The 26411-nt window shown below is 42.8% G+C and overlaps 1 protein-coding gene across 13 annotated transcripts in view; it reads right to left on the reverse strand.

Moving 5' to 3' along the window:
* SYNGAP1 (synaptic Ras GTPase activating protein 1) overlaps positions 1-26411 on the reverse strand; it is a 470644-nt gene that overhangs the window by 198419 nt on the left and 245814 nt on the right. For 11 of the 13 annotated variants that reach the window (XM_089656453.1, XM_089656452.1, XM_089656450.1 and 8 more), the window contains 2 exons: positions 14421-14512; positions 80-201 (listed from right to left, as the gene is read on the reverse strand). In XM_089656453.1, the coding sequence (XP_089512579.1) occupies positions 80-201; positions 14421-14512 (214 nt within the window). The remainder of the gene's footprint in view (positions 1-79; positions 202-14420; positions 14513-26411) is intronic. The other 2 variants (XM_089656448.1, XM_089656458.1) reach the window with 1 other exon arrangement.

Below are 26411 nucleotides of genomic sequence, written 5' to 3' on the forward strand. Positions count from 1 at the left end.
ATGCTGCAATAATAACTCCAAATATGCACTCCCTGAAAATACTCCTTTCCTTTAAGCCATGGGAGGCTGGAGTCCTCACCTGTCATGGTCAGCACTCCGGAAACGTGGAAGGATCTGCCGAAAGCTGCTGGTCCGATCTAGCTTGGGTTGACTCTTTGTCCTCTTTATAGAGCTCTTCAAGCGACGACTCAGGAATCCCTGCTGAAAGTAAAAAAAAAAAGAAAAGCAATGAGTCACCGGACAGGACAGGAGATAAGGTGAGGTGAATTACAGAAATACAGGAAAGAAGAATAGACTACAAATAGAAATTAGACCCAAGGAAAACATTCTTCCAAGGGCTACCTTCATTACCTTTAGAATTTTAGAGTCACTTGGTATAATTTATTTGGCAAAAGCTTCTGTGAAGCTGAAGTTTAATGTGCTTACATTTTGGCTTCCGTTGTCCTTCCTTTTCCCCTCATCAACATGACAATGAAACGTTTAATTAAAACTTAACATAGCTTAATTTAGAACCCGTGACATTATTACTGAATCTCTGTGCTTCTCTGTGCAATGCAGCCAGATCATGGCTAGTGGGAGGGGCCAGTATAGCTGTACATAGCTGCCTGAAAACATCACAGCACCCTGCCTCAGTACTCCTCTTAACCTCCCTAGCGGTATGATTATTTCAGATTTTTGGTGCTGAAAGCGGTACCATTATTTTGCATGGAAATATGTAGTTTTTTTATTGTAAGCTGTAATTTTTAGGAAAAACTCACTGAAATCTGTCGGAACAAGAGTCTATTAAACATCCCGGGTATGATAAAATTTGAAACACGAAATCATAAATTATAATTTAATAAATAATCGTAAAAAATAATACTATAATAATAATACGTTTAATTCAATAATATAATCAAACCAAAAACACTGAAATGTGAAATAGAGCGCCAAGTTCGCACATCGCTGAGCAAAGTCACAAAATCGTTTTCAGTGTCTGATGGGGAATTTCCCCACAAATCATCACTCAATTCTGCAAGTGGTTCTGATTTACTATCACTGTTCTCTAGCCGGTCTAAACCCGCTTTTGACCTAAAGGAACGCTTTTTGGACGCCATGGACTTTTCTCAGTTTCTAGGCAGAAAGAACAGTAAAAATGCAGGCAGGGCGCAGGACAAAGCACTCGGGACAAAATGTATGTGAAATGGGTTGAAACAGCAATGTTTTGCTATGTAAAATTTGTTTGGAAAAAAATAACATTTTTTAAAATTTTCAAATTTCCCGCCGTCGGCGGCGCCATACGTCCCGACGTCACAGGGACCGGAACACAGAAGCCGGATGCTGGCATCGGCCGGAGGAGATGGCCGGAGACGCTGCAGGGGACACATTGTGGGAGCGAAGGACAAGGTAAGCTCTGCAGGGACTCCCTGAGCAACGCCGCATGGTAAGCCCGAGTGTAGCTCGGGGTTACCGCTTTTGGTACTGACATTTTACCCCGAGCTACACTCGGGAATACCGCTAGGGAGGTTAAGAGCCCTCAACCCTGATGCAAGCAACAGGTTGGCCCTTGTGAGGGTTTATGGAATTACTTTGATGGGCAGATGACAGTCTGGATGCAGATCACCCTAGGAAACATCCACATGTGATGCTGAGCCTCCATGATTGAAAGAACTGAAGTCTCATGGACCAGTGAATGAACTCTCAGAGATCCGGGGGGGCACAACTCAAATCAGCAGGGCATAGCCCACCCCAGCACCCCCTTAGATTTGGATCTGATTTAAACCAACCAAAACAGATAAAACAAAGGGTGGTCAGATGTTTAAATGTGAGTTTTCAATTGTTGTCATGTCACAATTGTATCTAAAGAAACCTGTACTTTATGGCTGGGATTTTGTGATCACTGCCAAAGGATTTTATTTTAGGTTGAATCATCAGGAATACAATTAGAAAAGCTGGAAATATTACATTAGTATTCGATTTTTTTTAAAGAAATAGTTCCATACTGCCATATCGTATTTTTTTTTTAAATGATTTTGTCTTGAAAATATCATTTTCTTTTAGTGGAAATGTGCCTCCTGCTCTCCCACTCCAGAGCTCTGTCCTGGCATAGAAGAGTAATGGCCACACCCCTCATCACAAGTATCCTCAGGCAGTCTTGTAGTGCGGAGGATAATAAGTGGGTGTGTCTGACCATACCTGGGTAAATATCTAATTCTGTGACTGTACCTGGGCTTTCAGTAGCTCATAGATTACTCAATTTTCTTTCCTTTCCAGTCAGTGTTAATGGGGGAATGCCTCCCACAGTGCTATTGTGTTCATCGGGGGTCTGGTCAGCAGAATACGATTACTGATATTGGCTGTAGCAGTAATCATTGTAAAAAAATCCGACAGGCTGGGTATACCCAAGTTGATTGATGGATCAACTTGGGTACAATCAGCCTGACCATACAGCCTGCCCATGAATCTCGGCAGGTCCCTGCTGAACTGGCCAGTTTGGATCTATGTATGCTCAGCATTCTTTTTTTCCTCATTCTTTGTTTTACAGTAAGTGGAAATTAATCAAAGATTTTTTGGAAAAAAATATACTTTTATGTTTGCAAAACTGATGTGTGTCAGCGGACAGTTTAGGAGATTCACGATCAGCTCACTAAGATGCATTCATTACTTTTTCTCACTTCTTTGTGAAAATGTTTAATTTTCACACATAAATGTCATGTAGATTTAAAATTGGTGTACTTTCATAAAAAATAAATATTTTAGCATGAATTGCCTCTATTTCTCATAAATCTCTAATATGCTTTCGCTCTTCCTCCTGCTTTTCTCAATAGACACCTCATAGAACTCTCCAGGCAGAAGTCAGTGATAATTTAAAAGAGTGCTAATTGGTTCAATATACTGATTGATGTTTACATACATTCAATGTGGCATGAAGTTTACGAACACTCGACATTAACTGGGCTTTGCTAAAGTGGCGTTTTCCAACAGTGCTAAACTCTAACTTGATGGAATTTTCTGACAACGCTAAGCTCTGACATACTGGCATTTCCCGACAGCGCTAAGCTCTGACACAGTGGTGTTTTCTGGCAGTGCTAAGCTCTGACACAGTGGTATTTTCTGACAGTGCTAAGCTCTGACATACTGGCATTTCCCGACAGCGCTAAGCTCTGACACAGTGGTGTTTTTTGACAGTGCTAAGCTCTGACTCAGTGGTGTTTTCTGACAGTTCTAAGCTCTGACACAGTGGTGTTTTCTGGCAGTGCTAAGCTCTGACACAGTTGTGTTTTCTGGCAGTGCTAAGCTCTGACACAGTGGTATTTTCTGACAGTGCTAAGCTCTGACACAGTGGTGTTTTCTGACAGTGCTAAGCTCTGACACACTGGTGTTTTCTGACAGTGCTAAGCTCTGACACAGTGATGTTTTCTGACAGTGCTAAGCTCTGACTCAGTGGTGTTTTCTGACAGTTCTAAGCTCTGACACAGTGGTGTTTTCTGGCAGTGCTAAGCTCTGACACAGTGGTATTTTCTGACAGTGCTAAGCTCTGACACAGTGGTGTTTTCTGACAGTGCTAAGCTCTGACACAGTGGTGTTTTCTGACAGTGCTAAGCTCTGACATACTGGCATTTCCCGACAGTGCTAAGCTCTGACACAGTGGTGTTTTCTGACAGTGCTAAGCTCTGACACAGTGGTGTTTTCTGACAGTGCTAAGCTCTGACATACTGGCATTTCCCAACAGCGCTAAGCTCTGACACAGTGGTGTTTTCTGACAGTGCTAAGCTCTGACACACTGGTGTTTTCTGACAGTGCTAAGCTCTGACACAGTGGTGTTTTCTGACAGTGCTAAGCTCTGACACACTGGTGTTTTCTGACAGTGCTAAGCTCTGACACAGTGGTGTTTTCTGACAGTGCTAAGCTCTGACACAGTGGTGTTTTCTGACAGTGCTAAGCTCTGACACACTGGTGTTTTCTGACAGTGCTAAGCTCTGACACAGTGGTGTTTTCTGACAGTTCTAAGCTCTGACACAGTGGTGTTTTCTGACAGTTCTAAGCTCTGACACAGTGGTGTTTTCTGACAGTGCTAAGCTCTGACATATTGGCTTTTCCTTAACTGGACTTTGCCAAAGTAGCATTTTCCGACAATGTAAAACTCTAACTTAGTGGAGTTTTCTGACAGTGCTAAGCTCTGACATACTAACACTTCCTGACAATGCTAAGCCCTGATATACTGGCGTTTCCTGACAGCGCTAAGCTCTGACATACTGGTGTTTTCTGACAGTGCTAAGCTCTGACACAGTGGTGTTTTCTGACAGTGCTAAGGTCTGACACAGTGATGTTTTCTGACAGTGCTAAGCTCCGACACAGTGATGTTTTCTGACAGTGCTAAGCTCTGACACAGTGGTGTTTTCTGACAGTGCTAAGCTCTGACACAGTGGTGTTTTCTGACAGTGCTAAGCTTTGACACAGTGGTGTTTTCTGACAGTGCTAAGCTCTGACACAGTGGTATTTTCTAACAGTGCAAAGCTCTGACACAGTGGTGTTTTCTGACAGTGCTAAGCTCTGACATACTGGATTTTCCTTAACTGGGCTCTGTCAAAGTAGCATTTTCCAACAGTGCTAAACTCTAACTTAATGGTGTTTCCTGACAGTGCTAAGCTCCGACATACTGGCATTTGCTGACAGTGCTGAGTTCTGCCCATGTGGCTTTTCCTGATAGTGCTGAGCTCTGACACAGTGATGTTTTCTGACAGGACTAAGCTCTGACATACTGGTGTTCCTTGACAGTGATAAACTCTAATATAGAGCCGTTTTCTTACAGTGCTAAGCTTTGCCATTGTGGTATTTCCTGACACTGCTAAACTCTGACATAGTGACATTTTCTAAGTGCTGAGCTATCAAATGGTGGCATTGACTTTTTGGTACATTTTAATAGAAATAAACAGCAAAATAATGAAAGAAATGCTGCATGTGGTTTCTCCTTTTATGAATTAACCAATGCGATATTTCTAAACAAATGATGACAATAACACACAGTGAAGCGACGTAATGCTCTCAGTGTGTTTTGTGAACTGACCACTTGGTAGCAAGTGCTGAACAGAGATCCATACATCTTGTACCCAAGCCATTTTATAGCTCAGCATACCCTGATTAACATAAAGTGAACCAGTCACCATTGTCCGGTCGACCCAAAACGAATAACTCAGTTTTGTATAGCACTAAAAATCTCTCAGAGGTGCAATTGGTGAGATATTGCAGAATTCCCGGTCTATCCCAACAGCAGAAGCTGCTGTAAAACCATATATTGCCATCATTCTCCCTTGAGGGATTCTCGGAATTAGGAATATATAAATAACTAGGAAGTTCAGTTGATAGAGGGCAATGCAACCAAAATGCAAAACTTTATGGTGGAATTGACGTTTGCAAGCACCTCACCCATACCCATCATTCTTATAAGAAGCCTTCAGTGCTATATGCAAAATTGTTTGCTAGCCACAAGCTTTGGTGGCACACTCACCACATCTCTTAAAAGAACAAACCTTCCTATAGATCACACTGACATGAGGAGGTAGGAGATCCAGGCTGGTGATGTGTGGGGTGCGCACTGCTCTCAACTTCTGCAGATGCCTGAGATTGGCTTCCCGGATCTCAAACTGGATTAGGAGCTTTGAGTCACACATGAGATGTTGTGACAAGAATTGCATATTCTGACGGTGCTAAGCTTTGACATAATGACGTTTCCCAGCAATGCTGGGCTTTAATAAAGTGGCATTTCCAGCCAGTGCCGGCCTGTGATATAATGGATATTTTCCAACAGTGCTGGATTCTGACAAAGACACATTTCCTGACATTGTTGGGCTCTGGCAAAATGGCAGCAGTGCTGGGCTCTGACATTGCGAGATTTCCTGACAGTGCTGGGATCCTACATAGTGGCATTTCCTGACTATGCTGGGCTATGATAAAGTGGCATTTCCTGACAATGTCGTGCTCTGACAAAGTGGCATTTCCCAATTATGATGAGCTCTGACAGTGGCATTGCCAGAGGGAGCTGGGCTCTGATAAATTGGCATTTCCTTAGAGTGTTAGGCACTGACATAGTGGCATTTCCAGAAGGTGCTGACTTCCAACATAGTGATATTACCTGACAGGGCTTGCCTCAGACATAATGGCTTTTCCTGACAGTGCTGGGCTCTGACATATTGAGCATTTCTGACAATGCTGGGCTCTGACATACTGAACATTTCTGACAGTGCTGGCTATGACATATTGAGCATTTCTGACAGTGCTGGGCTCTGACATACTGAGCATTTCTGACAGTGCTGGGCTCTGACATATTGAACATTTCTGACAGTGCTGGGCTCTGATATATTGAACATTTCTGACAGTGCTGGCTATGACATATTGAGCATTTCTGACAGTGCTGGGCTCTGACATACTGAGCATTTCTGACAGTGCTGGGCTTTGACATATTGAACATTTCTGACAGTGCTGGCTATGACATATTGAGCATTTCTGACAGTGCTGGGCTCTGACATACTGAGCATTTCTGACAGTGCTGGGCTTTGACATATTGAACATTTCTGACAGTGCTGGGCTCTGATATATTGAACATTTCTGACAGTGCTGGGCTCTGACACACTGTAATGACATTTGCTGACTATGCTGGGCTATGATAAAGTGACTTTTCCTGACAATATCAAGTTCTGACAAAGTGGCATTTCCCAGTTATGCTGGGCTCTGACATAATGGCTTTTCCTGACAGTGCTGGACACTGATATAGTTGCATTTCCTTACCGTATTAGGCACTGACATAATGGCTTTTCTTGACAGTGCTGGGCTCTGACATACTGAACATTTCTGACAGTGCTGGGCTCTGACATATTGAACATTTCTGACAGTGCTGGGCTCTGACATATTGAACATTTCTGACAGTGCTGGGCTCTGACACACTGTAATGGCATTTGCTGACTATGCTGGGCTATGATAAAGTGACTTTTCCTGACAATATCAAGTTCTGACAAAGTGGCATTTCCCAATTATGCTGGGCTCTGACATAATGGCTTTTCCTGACAGTGCTGGACACTGATATAGTGGCCTTTCCTTAGCATACTAGGCTTTGACATTGTGGCATTTCCTGACAGTGCTGGGCTTTGATGTATTGAACATTTCCTGATTATGCTGGGCTATGATAAAGTGGCATTTCCTGACAATATCAAACTCTGACAAAGTGGCATTTCCCAATTATGCTGGGCTCTGACACAGTGGCATTTCCAGAGACTGCTGGGCTCTGATATAATGGCTTTTCCTGACAGTGTTGAATACTGATATAGTGGCCTTTCCTTAGAATACTAGGCTCCGACATCGTGGCATTTCCTGAAAGTGCTGGGCTTTGACGTATTGAACATTTCCTGACTATGCTGGGTTATGATGAAGTGGCATTTCCCAATTATGCTGGGCTCTGACACAGTGGCATTTCTAGAGAGTGCTGGGCTCTGATATAATGGCTTTTCTTGACAGTTCTGGACGCTGATATAGTGGCCTTTCCTTAGCATACTAGGCTCCGACATTGTGGCATTTCCTGACAGTGCTGGGCTCTAAAATATGAAATTTTCCAACAGTGCTTGGCTCTGACATAATGATATTTCCCGACAGTGTTGGGCTCCGATAAAGAGATAATTCCTGCCAATGCTGGGCTCTGAAACAGTGAAAATTCCTGACAGTGCTGGGCTTTGACAAAGTAATGTTTTTTTTTCTTTCTAATTTTACTGCTCAACTCATAGGCCTAGTTTTGCTAGTGTGCTACTTATATTTGTTAGGAAGAAAGAAGACATAATCCCACTGAGTTCAGCCTTTAAAAAAAAACACCTGATATTGAGGCAGGCAAGAACCCTCTTAAACATGCCTTAGTTGTAAGAAAAAACCACTCCTCTTCGATCCCTGGTGGTAATCAGTTAAATCCCAGGATTACCATTTTAATCAATCCTTTTTATTTTATTGTAGCAAAGCATTAACTTTTTTTAGTTTTCCATTTTTGATAATACGCTTTTGGCTGCATAAAAACATAGGCAAAGGAGAGGCATTGAGTTGTCCATGGCAACCAATCACAAGGAAAGTCAGTAAGTGATTGGTTGCCATGGGGAACGCAGACACTTTTCCCTTCACCCGGCTCTTATACAGGCGTAGGGGTTTGCTGTAACAGATGCACGGCATTCTCTGGAGAATCTCTAACTATAACTGGTTACATGTGGGAGAGCTGCATCCTGTCCGTGCATCTACTTAATACAGCATAAATATTCATTTAGTCCATTTAAACACGCTTGTTTATTTATTTATTTATTTATTTTTGAAAGAGCGCTATATATAGAATCTCAGCTAACTAGTTACACTGCCCACACATGCAAATGGTCATTAGGCTGGGCACACTGACTGGACAATGTCCTCTGCTCGGTCATATGCAATAAACAGAACTCAATGGGGTTGATTTACCAAAGGCAAATAGACTGTGCACTCTGCAGGTGCAGTTGCTCCAGACCTTAGTCAATGAGGTGAAGCTTCCCTTTGCAAAGCATACCCAATCACATGCAAGGAGAATTAAAAAAAACAGCATTTTTGCTTTCACATGACTGGATGACGGACATTAGCAGAGCTTCCTCTCATTTACTAAACTCTGAAGCAACTGCACTTGCACAGTGCTCAGTCCATTTGCCTTTAGTAAATCAACCCCAGTGGTTCTTAATCTGCATGTATGCCATGACACAAACATAGTGTGAAAGAGGACCTAGTTGATGGAGAGTGTGATGAGGCTGAAGAATTATGGGTGGAACTGCACATGGGGGGGCGTACTACAAAGGTAATCATTGGAGTTTGTTATAGGCCCCTCATTGTTAATGAGGAGGTGGAGACTCAGCTCCTTGCACAGATTGAAAGGGCAGCAAGGGCTGGGACAGTGATAATAATGGGGGATTTGAATTATCCGGAAATTGACTGGAGTAATGGTACTGCAGGAACAGTTAAAGAGCAAACATTTTTAAACCTACTACAGGACACTTTTATGGCACAGTTCATAGAGGCCCCAACTAGGAATGATGCTCTGCTGGACCTGCTAATCTCAAACCATGCAGAGCTTATTACAAATGTCCATATAAAAGAACATCTGGGTAGCAGTGACCATAACATGATTTCATTTATTGTTAGCTGTAAACAGCAAGCACATACGGGAAAAATAAAAATGCTCAATATTAAGAGAGCTAATTTTCCAAGGCTGAGAGATGCTCTCCAAGACTTAGACTGGAAGGGAAAATTGGCATTGATGAACACAACACATAAGTGGGAGTTCTTTAAAAAGACTGTATGTGAACACACTACAAAATATATTCCCATGGGCAACAAGGTTAAAAGGCTAAAAATCAAACCTATGTGGCTTACGGACAAAGTTAAAAAACCTATAGATAATAAGAAAAGAGCTTTTATTAAATATAAAAATGAAGGAACGCTATCATCGTTTAAACATTACAAAGAATATAACAGACTATGCAAAAAAGGAAATAAAGACCACAAAAATTGAAAACGAACGACAGATTGCAAAAGATAGCAGGACCAACCCCAAAAAATTCTTCAAATATATTAATAGTAAAAAGATTCAGTCCAAGCATGTAGGCCCTTTACACAATAATCTAGAGTGGGTGACTGGGGACAAAGAGCAGGCAAATTTATTAAATCCCTTCTTCAGCTCTGTATATACAAAGGAGGATGGGGGAGCTCTTGTCCATAATGGGCATGGTATTGACACAGCACCAGATGATCCACATTGCCTCACAACTGATATAATCCAGAAATATTTAGGCAGAGTAAAGGTGAATAAAGCACCTGGACTGGATGGCATACACCCATGGGTCCTTAAAGAATTGAGCTCTGTCATTTTAAAGCCAATGTTTCTAATTTTTAGGGACTCTTTAATGACTGGCAGAGTACCACTGGATTGGCATAAGGCCAATGTGGTGCCAATATTTAAAAATGGGTCAAAATCTTTACCAAGTAATTATATATCTGTTAGTTTAACTTCTATAGTTGGGAAGATACTGGAGAGCTTAATAAAAGACCACATAGATGAGATCTTTTGAAAAATATTTGAAGCAACAAACAGCATGGATTCATGAAAGACAGAATTTGTCAAACAAATCTGATTTCTTTTTATGAGGAGGTGGACAGAGGGGTGGCGGTGGACGTGGTATACTTGGATGGAGGGGTGGCGGTGGACGTGGTATGCTTGGACAGAGGGGTGCTGGTGGACGTAGTATACTTGGATTTTGCAAAAGCGTTTGACACAGTTCCCCACACACGGCTAATGTGTAAGGTAAAGTCTACGGGCTTGGAAAAATCTGTATGTAAATGGATAGAAAACTGGCTAAAAGATTGTATTCAAAGAGTAGTGGTTAATGATTCATACTCTGATTGGTCTAGGGTTGTCATTGGTGTACCCAGGGGCAGACTGACCATTTGGGAACTCGGGCTCTGTCCAAGGGCCCGGGGTCAGTAGGGGGCCCCATGAGATGCCCCTAGCATGTTTCATAGACTTTTTTGGGTGTGGTTTGAGTGTGGGCTAGGACACAGGGGCCCCATGATCCCCTATTGCCGGGGGCCCCATGAGTTGTCAGATTTGTGAGTGTACCCCAAGGTTCACTGTTGGGACCCTTACTTTTTAATATATTTATAAACAATATAGGGTCTGGGATTAAAAATCCCATTTCAGTCTTTGCAGATGACACCCAGCTGTGCCGTGGAATAACGTCCTTACAGGAGGTCTTCAATTCACAAGCCGACCTCAATGCACTGTTTAATTGGGCAACTATGTGGCAAATGAAGTTCAATGTTGATAAATGTAAGGTTGGGGACTAAGAATATGCATGCATCATACATACTAGGGCGTACAATTGGGGGAATCAATGGTGGAGAAGGATCTGGGAGTTCTGGTAGATCACAAGCTTAATAATGGCTTGCAATGCAATGCAAGCAAAATCCTCTCTTGTATTGGGAGAGATATAGACTCCAGAGAGAGAGATATAATTTTCTCCGGTACAAAGCCTCATCTGGAATATGCAGTTCAGTTTTGGGCACCAATTCACAAAAAGAACATTAGGGAACTGGAGAAAGTACAGAGAAGGGCAACCAAACTGATAAGAGGCATGGAGGAGCTCAGCTATGAGGAAAGATCAGAGGAACTGAATTTATTCTCTCTTGAGAAGAGGAGATTAAGGGGGGATAGGATCCCCACGTATAATACATAAGGGGGGATATGATCTCCATGTATAATACATAAGGGGGGATATGATCTCCATGTATAATACATAAGGGGGGATATGATCACCATGTATAATACATAAGGGGGGATATGATCACCATGTATAATACATAAGGGGGGATATGATCTCCATGTATAATACATAAGGGGGGGAGGGATATGATCACCATGTATAATACATAAGGGGGGATATGACCTCCATGTATAATACATAAGGGGGATATGACCTCCATGTATAATACATAAGGGGGATATGATCTCCATGTATAATACATAAGGGGGGATATGATCACCATGTATAATACATAAGGGGGGATACGATCTCCATGTATAATACATAAGGGGGATATGATCACCATGTATAATACATAAGGGGGATATGATCACCATGTATAATACATAAGGGGGATATGATCACCATGTATAATACATAAGGGGGATATGATCTCCATGTATAATACATAAGGGGGGATATGATCTCCATGTAAAATACATAAGGGGGGATATGATCTCCATGTATAATACATAAGGGGGGATATGATCTCCATGTATAATACATAAGGGGGGATATGATCTCCATGTATAATACATAAGGGGGGGATATGATCTCCATGTATAATACATAAGGGGGGATATTATCTCCATGTATAACACATAAGGGGGGATATGATCTCCATGTATAAATACATCAGTGGTTCATATAGTGAACTCGGTGTAGAGTTATACACCCTGAGGTCATCACAGAGGACAAGGGGACACACGTTACCTCTGGAGGAAAATAAATTTAATCTCCAAACACGGAAAGGTTTCTTTACAGTGAGAGCTGTGGAAATGTGGAATAGACTCCCTCAAGAGTTGGTTCTGGCCAACTCAGTGGATTGCTTTAAAAAAGTCCTGGATTCTTTCTTAGATTCACAGAATATTATTATTATTATTATTACATAGAGTTTATATAGCGCCAAAGGGTTTGCTCAGCGCTGTACAATAGGGGGGACAATACATGGCACAGTACAAAAACAGACAGCGTACGAGGGGTAAGAGGGCCCTACTCTTTCAAGCTTACAATCTAGGAAATAACTGGATACTAACATTTATAGGTAACGTTGATCCAGGGAATATCCAGTTGCTTCTCGGGGGATCAGGAAGGAATTTTTTTCCCTGCAGGAGCAAATTGGATCATGCTTTGCTGGCTTTTTTAGCCTTCCTCTGGATCAAATGTGGGTATAGGATTATAACTTTTGGGGTTTTTTTTGTTTTTGTTTTTTAATGGTTGAACTGGATGGACTTTTGTCTTTTTTCAGCCAGACTAACTATGTAACTATGTCACATTTAGTGCAGGTGATGAGTTTTATTTGAGGGGATTTCTCTTCACTTCCTGTCCTGTACATACAGGAAGTGAGAGACAATCTCTCAAAAGTGAGGGAACCAACCTTACGTCTCCTTTATACAGCCGTATTCCAGCGGCAAGAATTAGCAGGTGCATGCAAATAGTGGCAGATGCTCGGCCTAGATAAACTAATGACAGGCTGACAGCAGCAGCAGCTGTGTGCATGAATCTGAAACACCACGGGGTTATCCGAGGTTATGGATGGATGTCCAAGCTTGAACGCAATCAGCTGCATGCAGGCTCGGACATCTGTCCCTATTTGCAGGTTCCCACTTAGTGCACAACTACATACAAACAGTAGAGGCCACCCAGTGGCTGAAGGTAAAAAAAACTTTGAGCCTTTAGAACCACTTTAAGCTGGCCATAGATGGATCAAAATTGCAGTTCAGCAGGGACCAGTGAATTGGCATCCAGCTATGGGCAGTCTATTAGAGGGTTTTTTGTTTCCAACTATAGTAAGCAACACTAAACATTCTGTTTTGACAGCTAGGAACTCTTCTCACTATCAAAATACAATAGCTCAGGGTGGATAAAAATCAATGATTTTTTTTATTTAAATCGGATTTCTTTTGAATAAAATGCTTTTTGAGGAAAATATATTACCATCCAAAGGTTATTCCATCATGAAATAAAGATTAGTTTTTTAATTATGTAGAATAAGGCTGTATATGTTTAATTTTTTTGGTAAATAAATTCCATGAATCCATTCACAATGTCATGCTCTTCCAGAGGTTTTTGTAAGATTATTGGGCAGTTTCTCTGCCTACAAGATATTATCACAGATGATTGGTTTACTTTTGCAGTTCTCAAAACTGAATTTGACTCAGCGGAGATCACATGCCTCTTCTTCACAGCAAAAATGTTATAACATGAACAGAGTTAAGAAAAAGACCTTCATCCTAACTTCTACAAACCTATGAATACAGAATCAACCCCTTCACTGCTAAGTTTCAAGAAGTTCAGTGAATAGAATAGAAACAATATTTTTCTGATTGTTTGGAGTGGAATAGATCTGCACAAGAAGAAAGTGAAACTAAGTGTGAGGGGGAGGGGCTGACAGTCTAAGTTTCTTCAAATATATAGATTTTGTTTAGCCAAATTAGTTACCAAACATGGATGTTTAAGCAAATCACAGATGCTGGAATGTTATTGTTTCAGATGAATAAATCTATTTAAATTGTTATTATTAGGGTAATGATTATTTTTCTCCTTCTTAAGTACAACAGAAAAGTTGTCCAAATATGAATGATTAACCTATTAAACTGGGGATAAAAAAACTAATATGAAAAGTTGTTATTCTAAAAATCTTCATCTACTTGTATATTAAAGTTATACCAGCAAGAATTAGTCTTTATGTAGAAAACTAGGATTTAAATCAAGCCTTACTGACTAGTGATTTAAATCGTGATTTAAATCAGTTTGATTTAAATCAAATCCACCCTGCAATAGCTCCACAGGAGTGATTCCCCCATCAACCCTGAGTGTGTTGATGGGGGCATCAAATATTTTTTTTTTTGTTCAACCAAAATGCATCATCTGCTTTAGTTTTACAGCAACAATGGAAGATTTCTCCTCTATTCCTGTTCTGGAGACAACTCATCATTTTGGATTTTGCCCCCTCTTTTAATCCTGGTCACTGGTACATGAGGTTACATAGTATACTTAAAAAGTCAGCATGTTTCTTACTTGGTATGGCAGCAAACTGTACATATCTATCTGCATATTGGCTAGCTTTATTTTAGCGAAAATTGATTTATTACTCACCGACGGTCGGAAGGGTGCGGCAGGAGGGGCGTCCATACTGTGCTGTTTCCCTCCTGGGACGCTTTTCCTCCGGGAACGGGCAAGGTGATAATCTGAGGAGGATATTAGCATATTAAAAATACGTACTTCTTGATGAAAAACACAAAACACTTTAATACACCAAAGATTGTTACCAGTAAAGAGCACCTGTCATTTTGTAGTATACAATACAAGAAGGTAGGATCTTAAAATTAGGAAGGCATACATGTATTTTGGAGGAGTGATGTTAAACTCCCACCTCCCACATCATTCAGCCCCACTGATTCCTATACATGCATGTTACTATGGCAAGTCTAAGAAGGTTAGGTGGCAGAAGTGTTGGGCTGTATACCCAAAAGTATTAATTAGTCAAATTCAGAGAACATTTAACCTGATGAAAATGCATGTGCTTCCTGATTTCATTACGTGTTTCATACCCATTCTTTTTTATCATGATCTCACCTACGCTATAGGACCAGTTTTCAGACTCAGCTGCTGATTGTCCTTTTCTCCCAAACGTCATTTGCCCAAAACTCTGTTGATAAATCATATGACCAGCGCTCTGGCATTTAGTCACATGAATGACATAAAAAGAGGCCTATTGCAGTAGCTACTTTAAAAGAGGAAGTTCTGCTTTATGTCCACAATTATTATTATGTGAACAATTTTTTGTCCGAAAATCGAAAAGTTGTTCGTTCTGTAATCCGATGGTGCCACCAATGATTTTGAAAATCGGTCGTTTTTCACAAATTTTCCAGCATGCCTGATAAATGAAATGGGGTGGAACCACGAAAATCGGACGATGCCATTGCCCCACTAACAGAGCGAAAATCGGCCAATTATTCTTAGGTCCAATTTTCGTACGCAAATCGTTCAGAATTCGAACCATGTATGGCCTGCATTATTCTTACAAAGCAAAAACACCTTTGCACACTGGTACTGACTAGTATTCCAATATTTCTCTTCTCCCTCCCTGTAATGCTTATGAAATGTGTTGGCCTGGACCCTTTGTTTCTTGGGTAATTTTTACAATAAAGCATCATTGCCCAGATGACAGGAGCATGAGACATTGATGTAATTTCTCTAGGCCCAAGGAACAGAGCCACAAGATATTAGACTGCTTAAAGCAGATAAGAACTTGTTTGTGCAATTAAAGATGTCTACTTGTTTGAGAAGTTAGAAATCTTTAAGTTTAGGGGAGATAAGAAGCTGATCTGAAGCAAAAGTGTGATATTCTTAGATAAACGTTTGTTCAGTGTAGTGGCTGGGCATGACTCTGTTATCCTGATGGAACCTTTCTGCTAGCTCCTCCTACAGTGGGTGTGGCGCCCACCCACTTTGAGAAAGCTGCCAGAAAAAGGGCTTAAAACAGCAAGCTTGAGTGTGGTCAAGGGGAGCAGCCTTCCTATGCGAAAGAGGACGCTCTGACGCTGCAACTCTTGTCAAGGCTATATGGGCTCATTGGTTGGTCGCGTTACGGCTTCACCGCGACCTCCTGTGCATTATGGTTCTGATGGGGTCTGTTCCTTCCCGTCTTCCCATATCTTTGGTAATGTATTAATTCTATGCTGTGACGCTGTCAAAAGTTGTGACTATTTCATGCTGTAATGCTCACATTATTATTGGTGTGTGTTATTATGCAGATAGTGATGACTATAAGATATATCCTCCTGTGTGTTGTGTGATAATAAAAGTGGAAGTTTTGACAGTGCGAAAATGTTGCAGTTGGATTCTGTTATTTCTTTGAGTGCCAAGTGAATGCTATGATGTGCCAGGGCAGGTGTTCACCCGGTAGTGGGTCTTTCACATGCTTAGAATAATTAATGGTGTAAATGCTGGTTAAATGTACCTGTGTGTGTCTACCTGTGTATTGTGTGTATATGACTTGCTTTTAGTTATTGTATCCAGCATTGCATTACACCATCTGAGCTTGATTTACTAAAACTGGAGAGTGCAAAATCTGGTGCAGCTGTGCATGGAAGACAACCAGCTTCTAACTTCAGTTTGTTCAATTAAGCTTTGACAAAAAATCTTGGAAGCTGATTGGCTACCATGCACAGCTGCACCAGATTTTGCATTCTCCAGGTTTAGTAAATCAACCCCTGATCAGTGTCTCTCCCTCATTGAGCTAACTTGACCCCAGTGCTGATGAAGGGCCAAATAAGGACATTGATAAGGGTCCAGTGTCCTCCTTATCAACCTATGATGTTATTGGTTGTTAGGAAGCTGGCAGTTGGCCCACATGATGTCCAAGATTGTAATGGTGCACAATTAAAACCTGTAGCTTTGTGGAACAAAAAAAAGTAGGCTTGTTGACAATTTTGGGCAATTTAGAGCAATATACATGACCCTCTGTTTCCTCTGTAAAATTGTATTGTAACTGTAATGTCTACCTTTATTTTGTAAAACGCTGCGCAAACTGTTGGCACTATATAAATCATGTATAATAATAATAATTTTGCCTAGGCACCTCTGAAGAACCCAGAAGGCAACCCAAGGTGCCATGGCACCCTGGTTGAAAAAGGCTGTACTACCTATGCATTCAGCATTTCAACATCACGTCATTTCAACATGAATCTATGGACCAGAATTTGATTTTTCAATGCTCATGAGACTTTTTCTTTAAGGGGAGAATGTAAACATATATGTAGATGTAATATAATAATAAAAATATGGTGCAGTTAGCATGTGAAAATGCACATAGAAATGCTGGTCAAGTAAACAATACAATAATACCCTACGTAAATATGTGAACATTGAAAACGCTATATGTTTCCTGCAAGCATTGAATGATCCTGGAGTTCCTGGTACTTTTGTGTTTTACAGAGGTAATTATTGCTTTTATATAAAATGTATAAAAGCCTCAATAACTTAACAAAGCATAACCGCTAGCCAGCTTGTTTGTAACTGTTTTTCCCTTCCAATTCTTCCATACGACTTGCTGCAGAAACATATGTGATATACTGGAGGGACTTCTCTTATGGAACAAAATCATGGCAAAGAAAAAAAAATAAAAGAAATGTGACACTTTCCTTTTTCTAAGGAACATTTTAGAAAGATCTTTCATACAAAATATTTTCATGGAAGAACATCGCCGTGAAACATCTGCCAGTAGAACTGGAATTTTTTTTGTCCATTTTTGCTGGATTAATAATTTTTTTTCTGTCTATTTATTCATCTTGTGCATCCTGTTCAGAGGTCATTAATGCCTAGAAGCCCAGGCCGAATTTAGGAGCCTCGATTTGCGTCAGTTAACTTGACAATATGCCTATGACTAATTAGCATAATTTTTTTAAATGTAAAATTGAATGTTTTTTTAGAATAGTGTTCAATATAACGATCATTTTTTTTTTTTTACAAAAAACCTGTTGTTGTTTTTTTTTTAATAATAGGTTGACCAATGCATAAAAATATACCCAAAAAACTGAGTGTGATTTTTTTTTTAATATCTGTTTAATGCATTATAGTATTAAACAGGCATACGCTGCCACCTTCAGATTGCTGTGCCATCCACAGGCTGAAGGCTTATTTTGTCAATGAAGCCTTCATCCTGCATGTGATCACTCTGTCATAGCTGACTAAGTCCCCGTTCACTCCGGTGCGACTTGTCATTTGGTTTGACAGTCTAAAGTTGCATGACAAGTCGCACCCAATTTGTGGCTATGGAACCCTTCAAAACGGTGTGACTCCGACTTGCATCATTTTTAAAAAGGTTCCTGCACTATTTTTGCCAACTTCATGTGCTACTTCCATAGACATCTAAGCATGAAGTTGCACAGATGTTGGCAAGCCGCACATGAAATCGCACTGACCAGCAGCTTTGAAATCATGCTGAAGTAGTGAGAACCAAGGCCAAGGCTCCGCATACACCATGCAGATGCAACAGAGTGTATGTGTATTTCTGCATGTCCCTGTGCTTCGAGTGTAGGGCAGCCCATTCTTTTCAAAGGAGGAAACACACAAAAGAATTCCTTTTCCCCTTCGCAAAACCAGGCCGCACTAAACCACCTGCTGCAAAATGCATGTATTAGCAGATGCGTCTGCAAAAGGGCAACACGTTTCTGTGCATTTCGGGAAAGCATGTGATTTTGCACATGTTTCTGACATGTGCAGAATGTGAACGTAGTCTTACAGATCACAAAATTTAGGGCAAAGCGATAGCAATATTTTTTTTCTTTAAAGCACAACTCCAGACAAGAAAAAAAGTTTTCCCTTGTAGTGGGGCTGTGTCCACACTGCAAGGGTTAACTACTCGTTTTTGTCTAGGGCAGGGGTCCTCAAACTTTTTAAACAGGGGGCCAGTTCACTGTCCCTCAGACTGTTGGAGGGCCGGACTATAGTTTAAAAAAAAAACTATGAACAAATGCAGACACAGTACAGGAGATGATCAGAGACTGCGGACATAGTACAGGAGATGACCGGAGACTGCGGACACAGTACAGGAGATGACCGGAGACTGCGGACACAGTACAGGAGATGACCGGAGACTGCAGACACAGTACAGGAGATGACCGGAGACTGCAGACATAGTACAGGAGATAACCAGAGACTGCGGACATAGTACAGGGGATGACCGGAGACTGCGGACACAGTACAGGAGATGACCGGAGACTGCGGACACAGTACAGGAGATGACCAGAGACTGCGGACACAGTACAGGAGATGACCAGAGACTGCGGACACAGTACAGGAGATGACCGGAGACTGCGGACACAGTACAGGAGATGACCGGAGACTGCGGACACAGTACAGGAGATGACCAGAGACTGCAGACACAGTACAGGAGATAACCAGAGACTGCGGAAACAGTACAGGAGATGACCAGAGACTGCGGACACAGTACAGGAGATGACCAGAGACTGCGGACACAGTACAGGAGATGACCAGAGACTGCGGACACAGTACAGGAGATGACCAGAGACTGCGGACACAGTACAGGAGATGACCAGAGACTGCGGACACAGTACAGGAGATGACCGGAGACTGCGGACACAGTACAGGATATGACCGGAGACTGCGGACACAGTACAGGAGATGACCGGAGACTGAGGACATAGTACAGGAGATGACCAGAGACTGCGGACACAGTACAGGAGATGACCAGAGACTGCGGACACAGTACAGGAGATGACCAGAGACTGCGGACACAGAACAGGAGATGATCAGAGACTGCAGACACAGTACAGGAGATGACCAGAGACTGCGGACACAGTACAGGAGATGACCAGAGACTGCGGACACAGTACAGGAGATGACCAGAGACTGCGGACACAGTACAGGAGATGACCGGAGACTGCGGACATAGTACAGGAGATGACCGGAGACTGCGGACACAGTACAGGAGATGACCGGAGACTGCGGACACAGTACAGGAGATGACCGGAGACTGCGGACACAGTACAGGAGATGACCGGAGACTGCGGACATAGTACAGGAGATGACCGGAGACTGCGGACACAGTACAAGAGATGACCGGAGACTGCGGACACAGTACAGGAGATGACCAGAGACTGCGGACACAGTACAGGAGATGACCAGAGACTGCGGACACAGAACAGGAGATGATCAGAGACTACGGACACAGTACAGGAGATGACCAGAGACTGCGGACACAGTACAGGAGATGACCAGAGACTGCGGACATACAACGGTGGCGGGAATACTGGGCCGGCCGCTCCATAAGACGCACAGACATTTCCCCCCCAAGTGTGTCTTATGGAGCAAAATATACAGTAAATGCAGGACACCTTGTTGGGTCAGATCTGTGTACAATGTAAAGAGACAGAGAGAGAGGAGGGGGGGATAGAGAGAGTGGAGGGGGGAGAGAGAAAGAGGAGGGCAGAGGGGGAGAGAGAGAGAGGAGGGGGAGAGAGAGAGAGAGAGAGAGAGAGAGAGAGAGAGGAGGGGGAGAGAGGAGGGGGGCGAGAGAGGAAGGGGGAGTGAGAGGAGAGGGGAAGAGAGAGGAGGGGGGGAGGGGTGGGAGAGAGGGGGAGGGGAGAGAGAGGGGAGAGAAGGGGGAGAGAGAGGAGAGGGAGAGAGGAGAGAGGGGGGAAAGAGAGAGGGAGGAGATCGATCATCTATTGCACTTATCTAGGGTCCGTGGCCGTGATACCCGACATGCAGTGATGGAGTCTCCTCTCTTGCTCCCCCTCTTCATGGTCAGCTCTAGGCTCCGCCCTCCGGCCGTGATGGTTGCATGCACTGATCAGAATAGATGGCCAGCTGGCTGCAGAGAGGCCAGGTGAGTGGTGCGGGTTCATAAGCCGAGCCCACCTTCCCCTGTTCTAGAATTGCTGATCCCGCCCCCCTGCCCGAACCCTGTCGAGCTCTCCCGACCTGCCAAACCCAGTCCCTTGCCTCGCGGCAGATACGCCCCTGCCAGGCGTATCCTCGGTGGGCCGCATGTGGCCCGCGGGCTGTAGTTTGAGGACCCCTGGTCTAGGGGATTGGAGAAAGTAGATATACTTACCTAACCCTCTGATCCTCTCAGCACAAGACTAGTCTTTGCAGCTCCTGTCCCCACCCCTCCCCGCAGTCTAGCTGTCTTGTGCGGTGGACCGTTCCTGACATCAACACATCCATAGACCTGCTTTGGACAAGAGGACATCAGGAACAGTCCACTGCTGAATTGTGGGGGTGCGCCGTTTGCATCTGGAGCAGAGGATCGAGTGAGTATTCGCTTTCTGTTCACCCCTGGTCAAAACGAGCAGTTAACCCGTGCAGTGTGGGCACAGTCCCACTGTATGGGAAAACTTTTTTTTTTTTTTGCTCGGAGTTGGGCTTTAAACTCAAATAACAATATTGGATGGATATAGCTTACTGAGTGCTGGCTAGTAAACTGCATCTCATACCGGCCTCATAGTTCTAGGACACACCAGTGGTGGGATACCCCCACTATAGCCCCTTGTTCCAACTGCCAAATGATGGTGTCACCCTTCGCCAATGATTTCTAAATCATGTAGAACAACAAATGTTTAGGGAACCCAGCTATACACAACACCATTTTTATGGTGTAACTTATGGAAACACAATTCATAGCATGGGAATCCTACCAATGGAGTCTGTTAGATAAAAAAAAAAAATTTAAAGTGGACATCAACAGTGGCAGCCTTTACCCTTGCCTAAATTTAATCCTTTACCTAAAACAGACAATAATCTCCTAGATTGTAAGCTCCCAGGATCAGGGCCCTCTGTTTCCTCTTGTACCAAATTGTATTGAAACTGTAATGTCTACTTCCATAATGTAAAGCGCTGAGCAAACTGTTGGCGCTATATAAATCCTGTATAATAATAATCTAAACTGACCTAATATATCCTATTCTTTAACCCCCAGTCCTTGACTCTAACCCAATAACTAAACTCTCTCAATCAACATGAACTAATTTAAATCCTTATGCTGCTAGCATTAGTAAACAGATAGGAAGGTATAGTACATTTACAGGTTTCACTTTTTTTTTTTTCATTTCTTCAGTTGCTTCCTGGTTTCTGGCCTAGGCCAAAATGATGCCATCATGTCTTCATCTGGAGGAAAGGAGGAAGGGTTTTCTCAGCTAAGCACACCCTTCTGTCTGCAGATAGATTCCAGGAAGTAAATGCTACATGAATCATCTGCCCTTACTCAAGATGGCCACAACTAGAAATGTTTTCCAAGCTGATTTCTCAACAAAATATAGCATGGAGACATGGATGGATGAGTTAATCTGGGTTTGCTTGGAAGATTAAAATTAATAAAAGTTAATTAAACAGCGTTTTCAGGTTGTGGTGCTCAGATACAAATAAGTTCCACTTTAACCCTTAAATCCCTAAAATTAGATACTTATATTAAAATTAGCAGTGGTGAAAGTGCATTCACATGCCAAAATCAAGCCATGGACATCTTGAATAAGGGCAAATGATTCAGGTTTTTATTGGTGTCTGTGTCTGGAGGGATTTGCTTAGTCTACCTGTTCTGCAGTTCCAATGTTTTGTTTACATCCAGCATAGCAAGTCTACACTGTCACGCTTGCGCTTTACAGCCCCATTGGCTTCTACAAGACCATTCCTGAGAGTCTTTGGCTTTGGGACACAGCACCATGGTAGTCTATAAAGCACTAGTGCACACCCAGGACAGTGAATAATTGCTGCGCTAGATGCAAAAAAACATTGAAACTGCAGCTATTGGATTGAGATAAGTATGAATCTGTGGGGGAGGAGATTGGGTTAGGTCAGGGTAATAGGGCAAAAAAGATAAGAGCACTTTGTTTTGAAGTGCATATTACTTTTAACATGGTTGTAAACCCTTACACATACCCACTGAAGTGACTGGCCTCAGGTGATGCACAAAGATGAAACAAATCATCCTACATAGGTGGTACCTGTTTGTCTGCAGCCCTCTCTTCACTACAGCCATTCAAAATACAGAATTTAGACAGCATTTCTGAGATTCAGAAGGCAGGAGGTGGGGATCTGATATCACATATAGATCAGGGAGCTGAGTGTAATCTGAGACCTGAGTGGAGGGAATGGACACTCCCTCCTGTACACAGTCTCATAGGTAAACATGAACGGTTGAGGCTGTCAATCACCTGCTGTGTATTGAAAGGGGGATGGGGTCATCTCCTGGGATTGTTTGGTGTTCACCCAGACTGTCAAAAGTGACTCATGCAGATAGCAGAGGAAGGAGAGAGCAGACAGATATCACACTAGAGTGCTTTGAATTAAGGTGCACACTATAGAAGGATATGCTTTGTTGATTTTCATTTTAGAAGTTTACAATTGCTTTACAGCAGAACTTCTTCCAAAAGGGGAAGTTCTGCTCTTCCTCCTCCTCCTTCACATTTGGCACATTATTTTTCTGGGGGGAGTGTGTACTGGCCAAAAAAAAAAACATCTGCAGTGATCTGAGCAAAGGTTCAGCTCCCCCCCCCCCCTCCCCCGCAACCTTCTACATCACAGGTCCCAGAAAGCTGCGGGACCATTCAGATAGCACAAGGCAGCTCGCGCATTCCCAGTTAGCAGTCAGCTGTGAAGCCACAAGCAGTCATAGCCAGCTGCCCACAGTTAGTTTGCTGGCACCGGGGATTGAAGCCCAGCGAAGAAAGCAGCTGAGTGAGGACAGCGCTTGAATCCTGGGACAGGTAAGTGTCCTGTTCAGGGGCGATTTGACCATTTGGAAACTCGGGCATTGCCCGAGGGCCCAGGGTCAGTAGAGGGCCCCATGAGATGCCCCTGGTACCTTTTTCATAGGTTTTTTTGAGTTTGGGCAAGGACACAGGGGCCCCATGATCCCCTATTGCCCGGGGGCCCCATGAGTTGTCAGTCCGCCCCTGGTCTTGTTATTTAAAGTCAGCAGCTACAGTGTTTGTAGCTGCTGACTTTTAATTTTTCAAAAGATGACCGAAGAACTGCTTTAAATGTGGCCTTCATCCTTACAGTGTTACTAAACTAAGGACCCCGCATTCACTATATCTGCTCTCCCAGGACCCTGCATTCACTATATCTGGTCTCCCCTGACCCTGCATTCACTATATCTGGTCTCCCCGGACCCTGCATTCACTATATCTGGTCTCCCCGGACCCTGCATTCACTATATCCGGTCTCCCCGGACCCTGCATTCACTATATCTGGTCTCCCCGGACCCTGCATTCACTATATCTGATCTCCCACAGTGCACACAACATGGAAATGCAATTATTTTAGTAAATATAAACTGCTAAATACCTTTTCTCATCAGCAGTATATAGCAGTCTTATGACTTCTATCAGTGTCCAGCAGAGCACTGGTTAAAGCTTGTAGGAAGAGTTTTCATTCTCTCCTGCTTGTCCTATGAGGCTGCATGACCTCTGACCCTGTCTGGACAGCGCTGATTGGCCCTGTGCTGATCACATGCACCCTCCCAAGAAAAAAAAAATTTCTCAAGTAATACACACCAAACTGAGCATGTGAAGCTTGTCCTCAAGGCACTGTTCTACCAGTAAATGGATTAGGGACAGTAGAAGAAGGGGAAGATCAGAGAAGACAGGCTCAAACAGCCTTTTTACACAATGCAGAGGATTAACTCCTTAGGTTCCACAGTGAGTATAACAAGCATGCTTTACTGCATATACAGACTGATAGCACTGTTGTGGGTTTAGTAACACTTTACTAACTGAAATGCTAAGCAGCACTATAACTGCACATGCTGGAATCCCATCTTGCATGAAGATTACAATAGCAGCTCAGGCAGGAGTACAGCAGCCTTACAGGAAATCTGCAATCTTTTTTCAAGTGTTTTAAACACCTGATATATACTGTATGTTTAAATTGTAACGGGGGGCTGCCATCAGGGGCGGACTGACAACTCATGGGGCCCCCGGGCAATAGGGGATCATGGGGCCCCTGTGTCCTTGCCCAAATGCAAAAAAGCCTATGAAAAAGGTACCAGGGGCATCATGGGGCCCCCTACTGACCCCGGGCCCTCGGGCAGTGCCCCAGTTTCCAAATGGTCAGTCCGCCCCTGGCTGCCATATTTGTTCACGACATATGCAAAGTCTGCTTCTCACTAGAAATGATGTTTTTCTGCTTCTCTCTCCTGATCTTATTTCAGCAGTCCTGTGGAAGCATTGATGACTCTACTGCTTTATGTAAAGGAATACACTAGAAGGAAAATCTGTATTTGAAATATAAGCATTAAAGTGTACTTAAAAAATAATAGTAATGTAGCTTATTAGTCCTTAGATGTGCTGGCTGCATTTATATTCCTTTTTCACATTTTTTTCCTCCTTTATTTTAATCTGGTGATCCTGTCATTAATTGCCTTCCTGTCTCAGGGTGACCACCATACTGAGCAGCATCATCACCCTAGGCCAGTGGTCGGCAAGCCGCGGCTCGCAAGCCACATGCGGCTCTTTACACGCTTTAATGCGGCTCTTGTGTGCCGGGCGCCCGCTCCCCTCCCTCCTCTCTGGCGGCAGGGACTCTGCAGCGTGATCCAAAAAAAAAACAGCAAGGGCAGCGCGCTCAAATGCAATGATTGGCCAGTCTCGCTGCCACTCACATCCTGATAGCCAGTGATTGGCTGTCAGGATGTGTGTAGGCGGGGCAGCGTGACGAACGTGAGAAGAGCTAGGCTCCTCTCACAGTCCGCCCTGAAGACCGGAACGGCGCGGGAACACGGCGAGAGGAACGCGCGGAGCAAAGGTAAGTGAATTGACACAGGGGGGACTTGGCTTACTACTTGCTACTTACTTACTACTACTATATGGGGGATGAATTAATATGGGGGATGAATTACTATATGGGGGATGAATTACTATATGGGGGATGAATTACTATGGGGGATGAATTACTATATGAGGGATGAATTACTATATGGGGGATGAATTACTATGGGGGATGAATTACTATATGGGGGATGAATTACTATATGGGGGATGAATTACTATGGGGGATGAATTACTATGGGGGATGAATTACTATATGGGGGATTAATTACTATATGGGGGATGAATTACTATGGGGGATGAATTACTATGGGGGATGAATTACTATATGGGGGATGAATTACTATGGGGGATGAATTACTATATGGGGGATGAATTACTATATGGGGGATGAATTACTATATGAGGGATGAATTACTATATGGGGGATGAATTACTATATGGGGGATGAATTACTATGGGGGATGAATTACTATATGGGGGATGAATTACTATGGGGGATGAATTACTATATGGGGGATGAATTACTATGGGGGATGAATTACTATGGGGGATGAATTACTATATGGGGGATGAATTACTATATGGGGGATTAATTACTATATGGGGGATGAATTACTATGGGGGATGAATTACTATGGGGGATGAATTACTATATGGGGGATGAATAACTATGGGGGATGAATTACTATATGGGGGATGAATTACTATATGGGATTAATTACTATATGGGGTATGAATTACTATGGGGGATGAATTACTATATGGGGGATGAATTACTATGGGGGATGAA

The sequence above is a fragment of the Staurois parvus genome, unplaced genomic scaffold, assembly GCF_062004578.1.
Source record: "Staurois parvus isolate SC_StPar_1 unplaced genomic scaffold, SC_StPar_1.0 ptg000906l, whole genome shotgun sequence".
Taxonomy (NCBI): Eukaryota; Metazoa; Chordata; class Amphibia; order Anura; family Ranidae; genus Staurois; species Staurois parvus.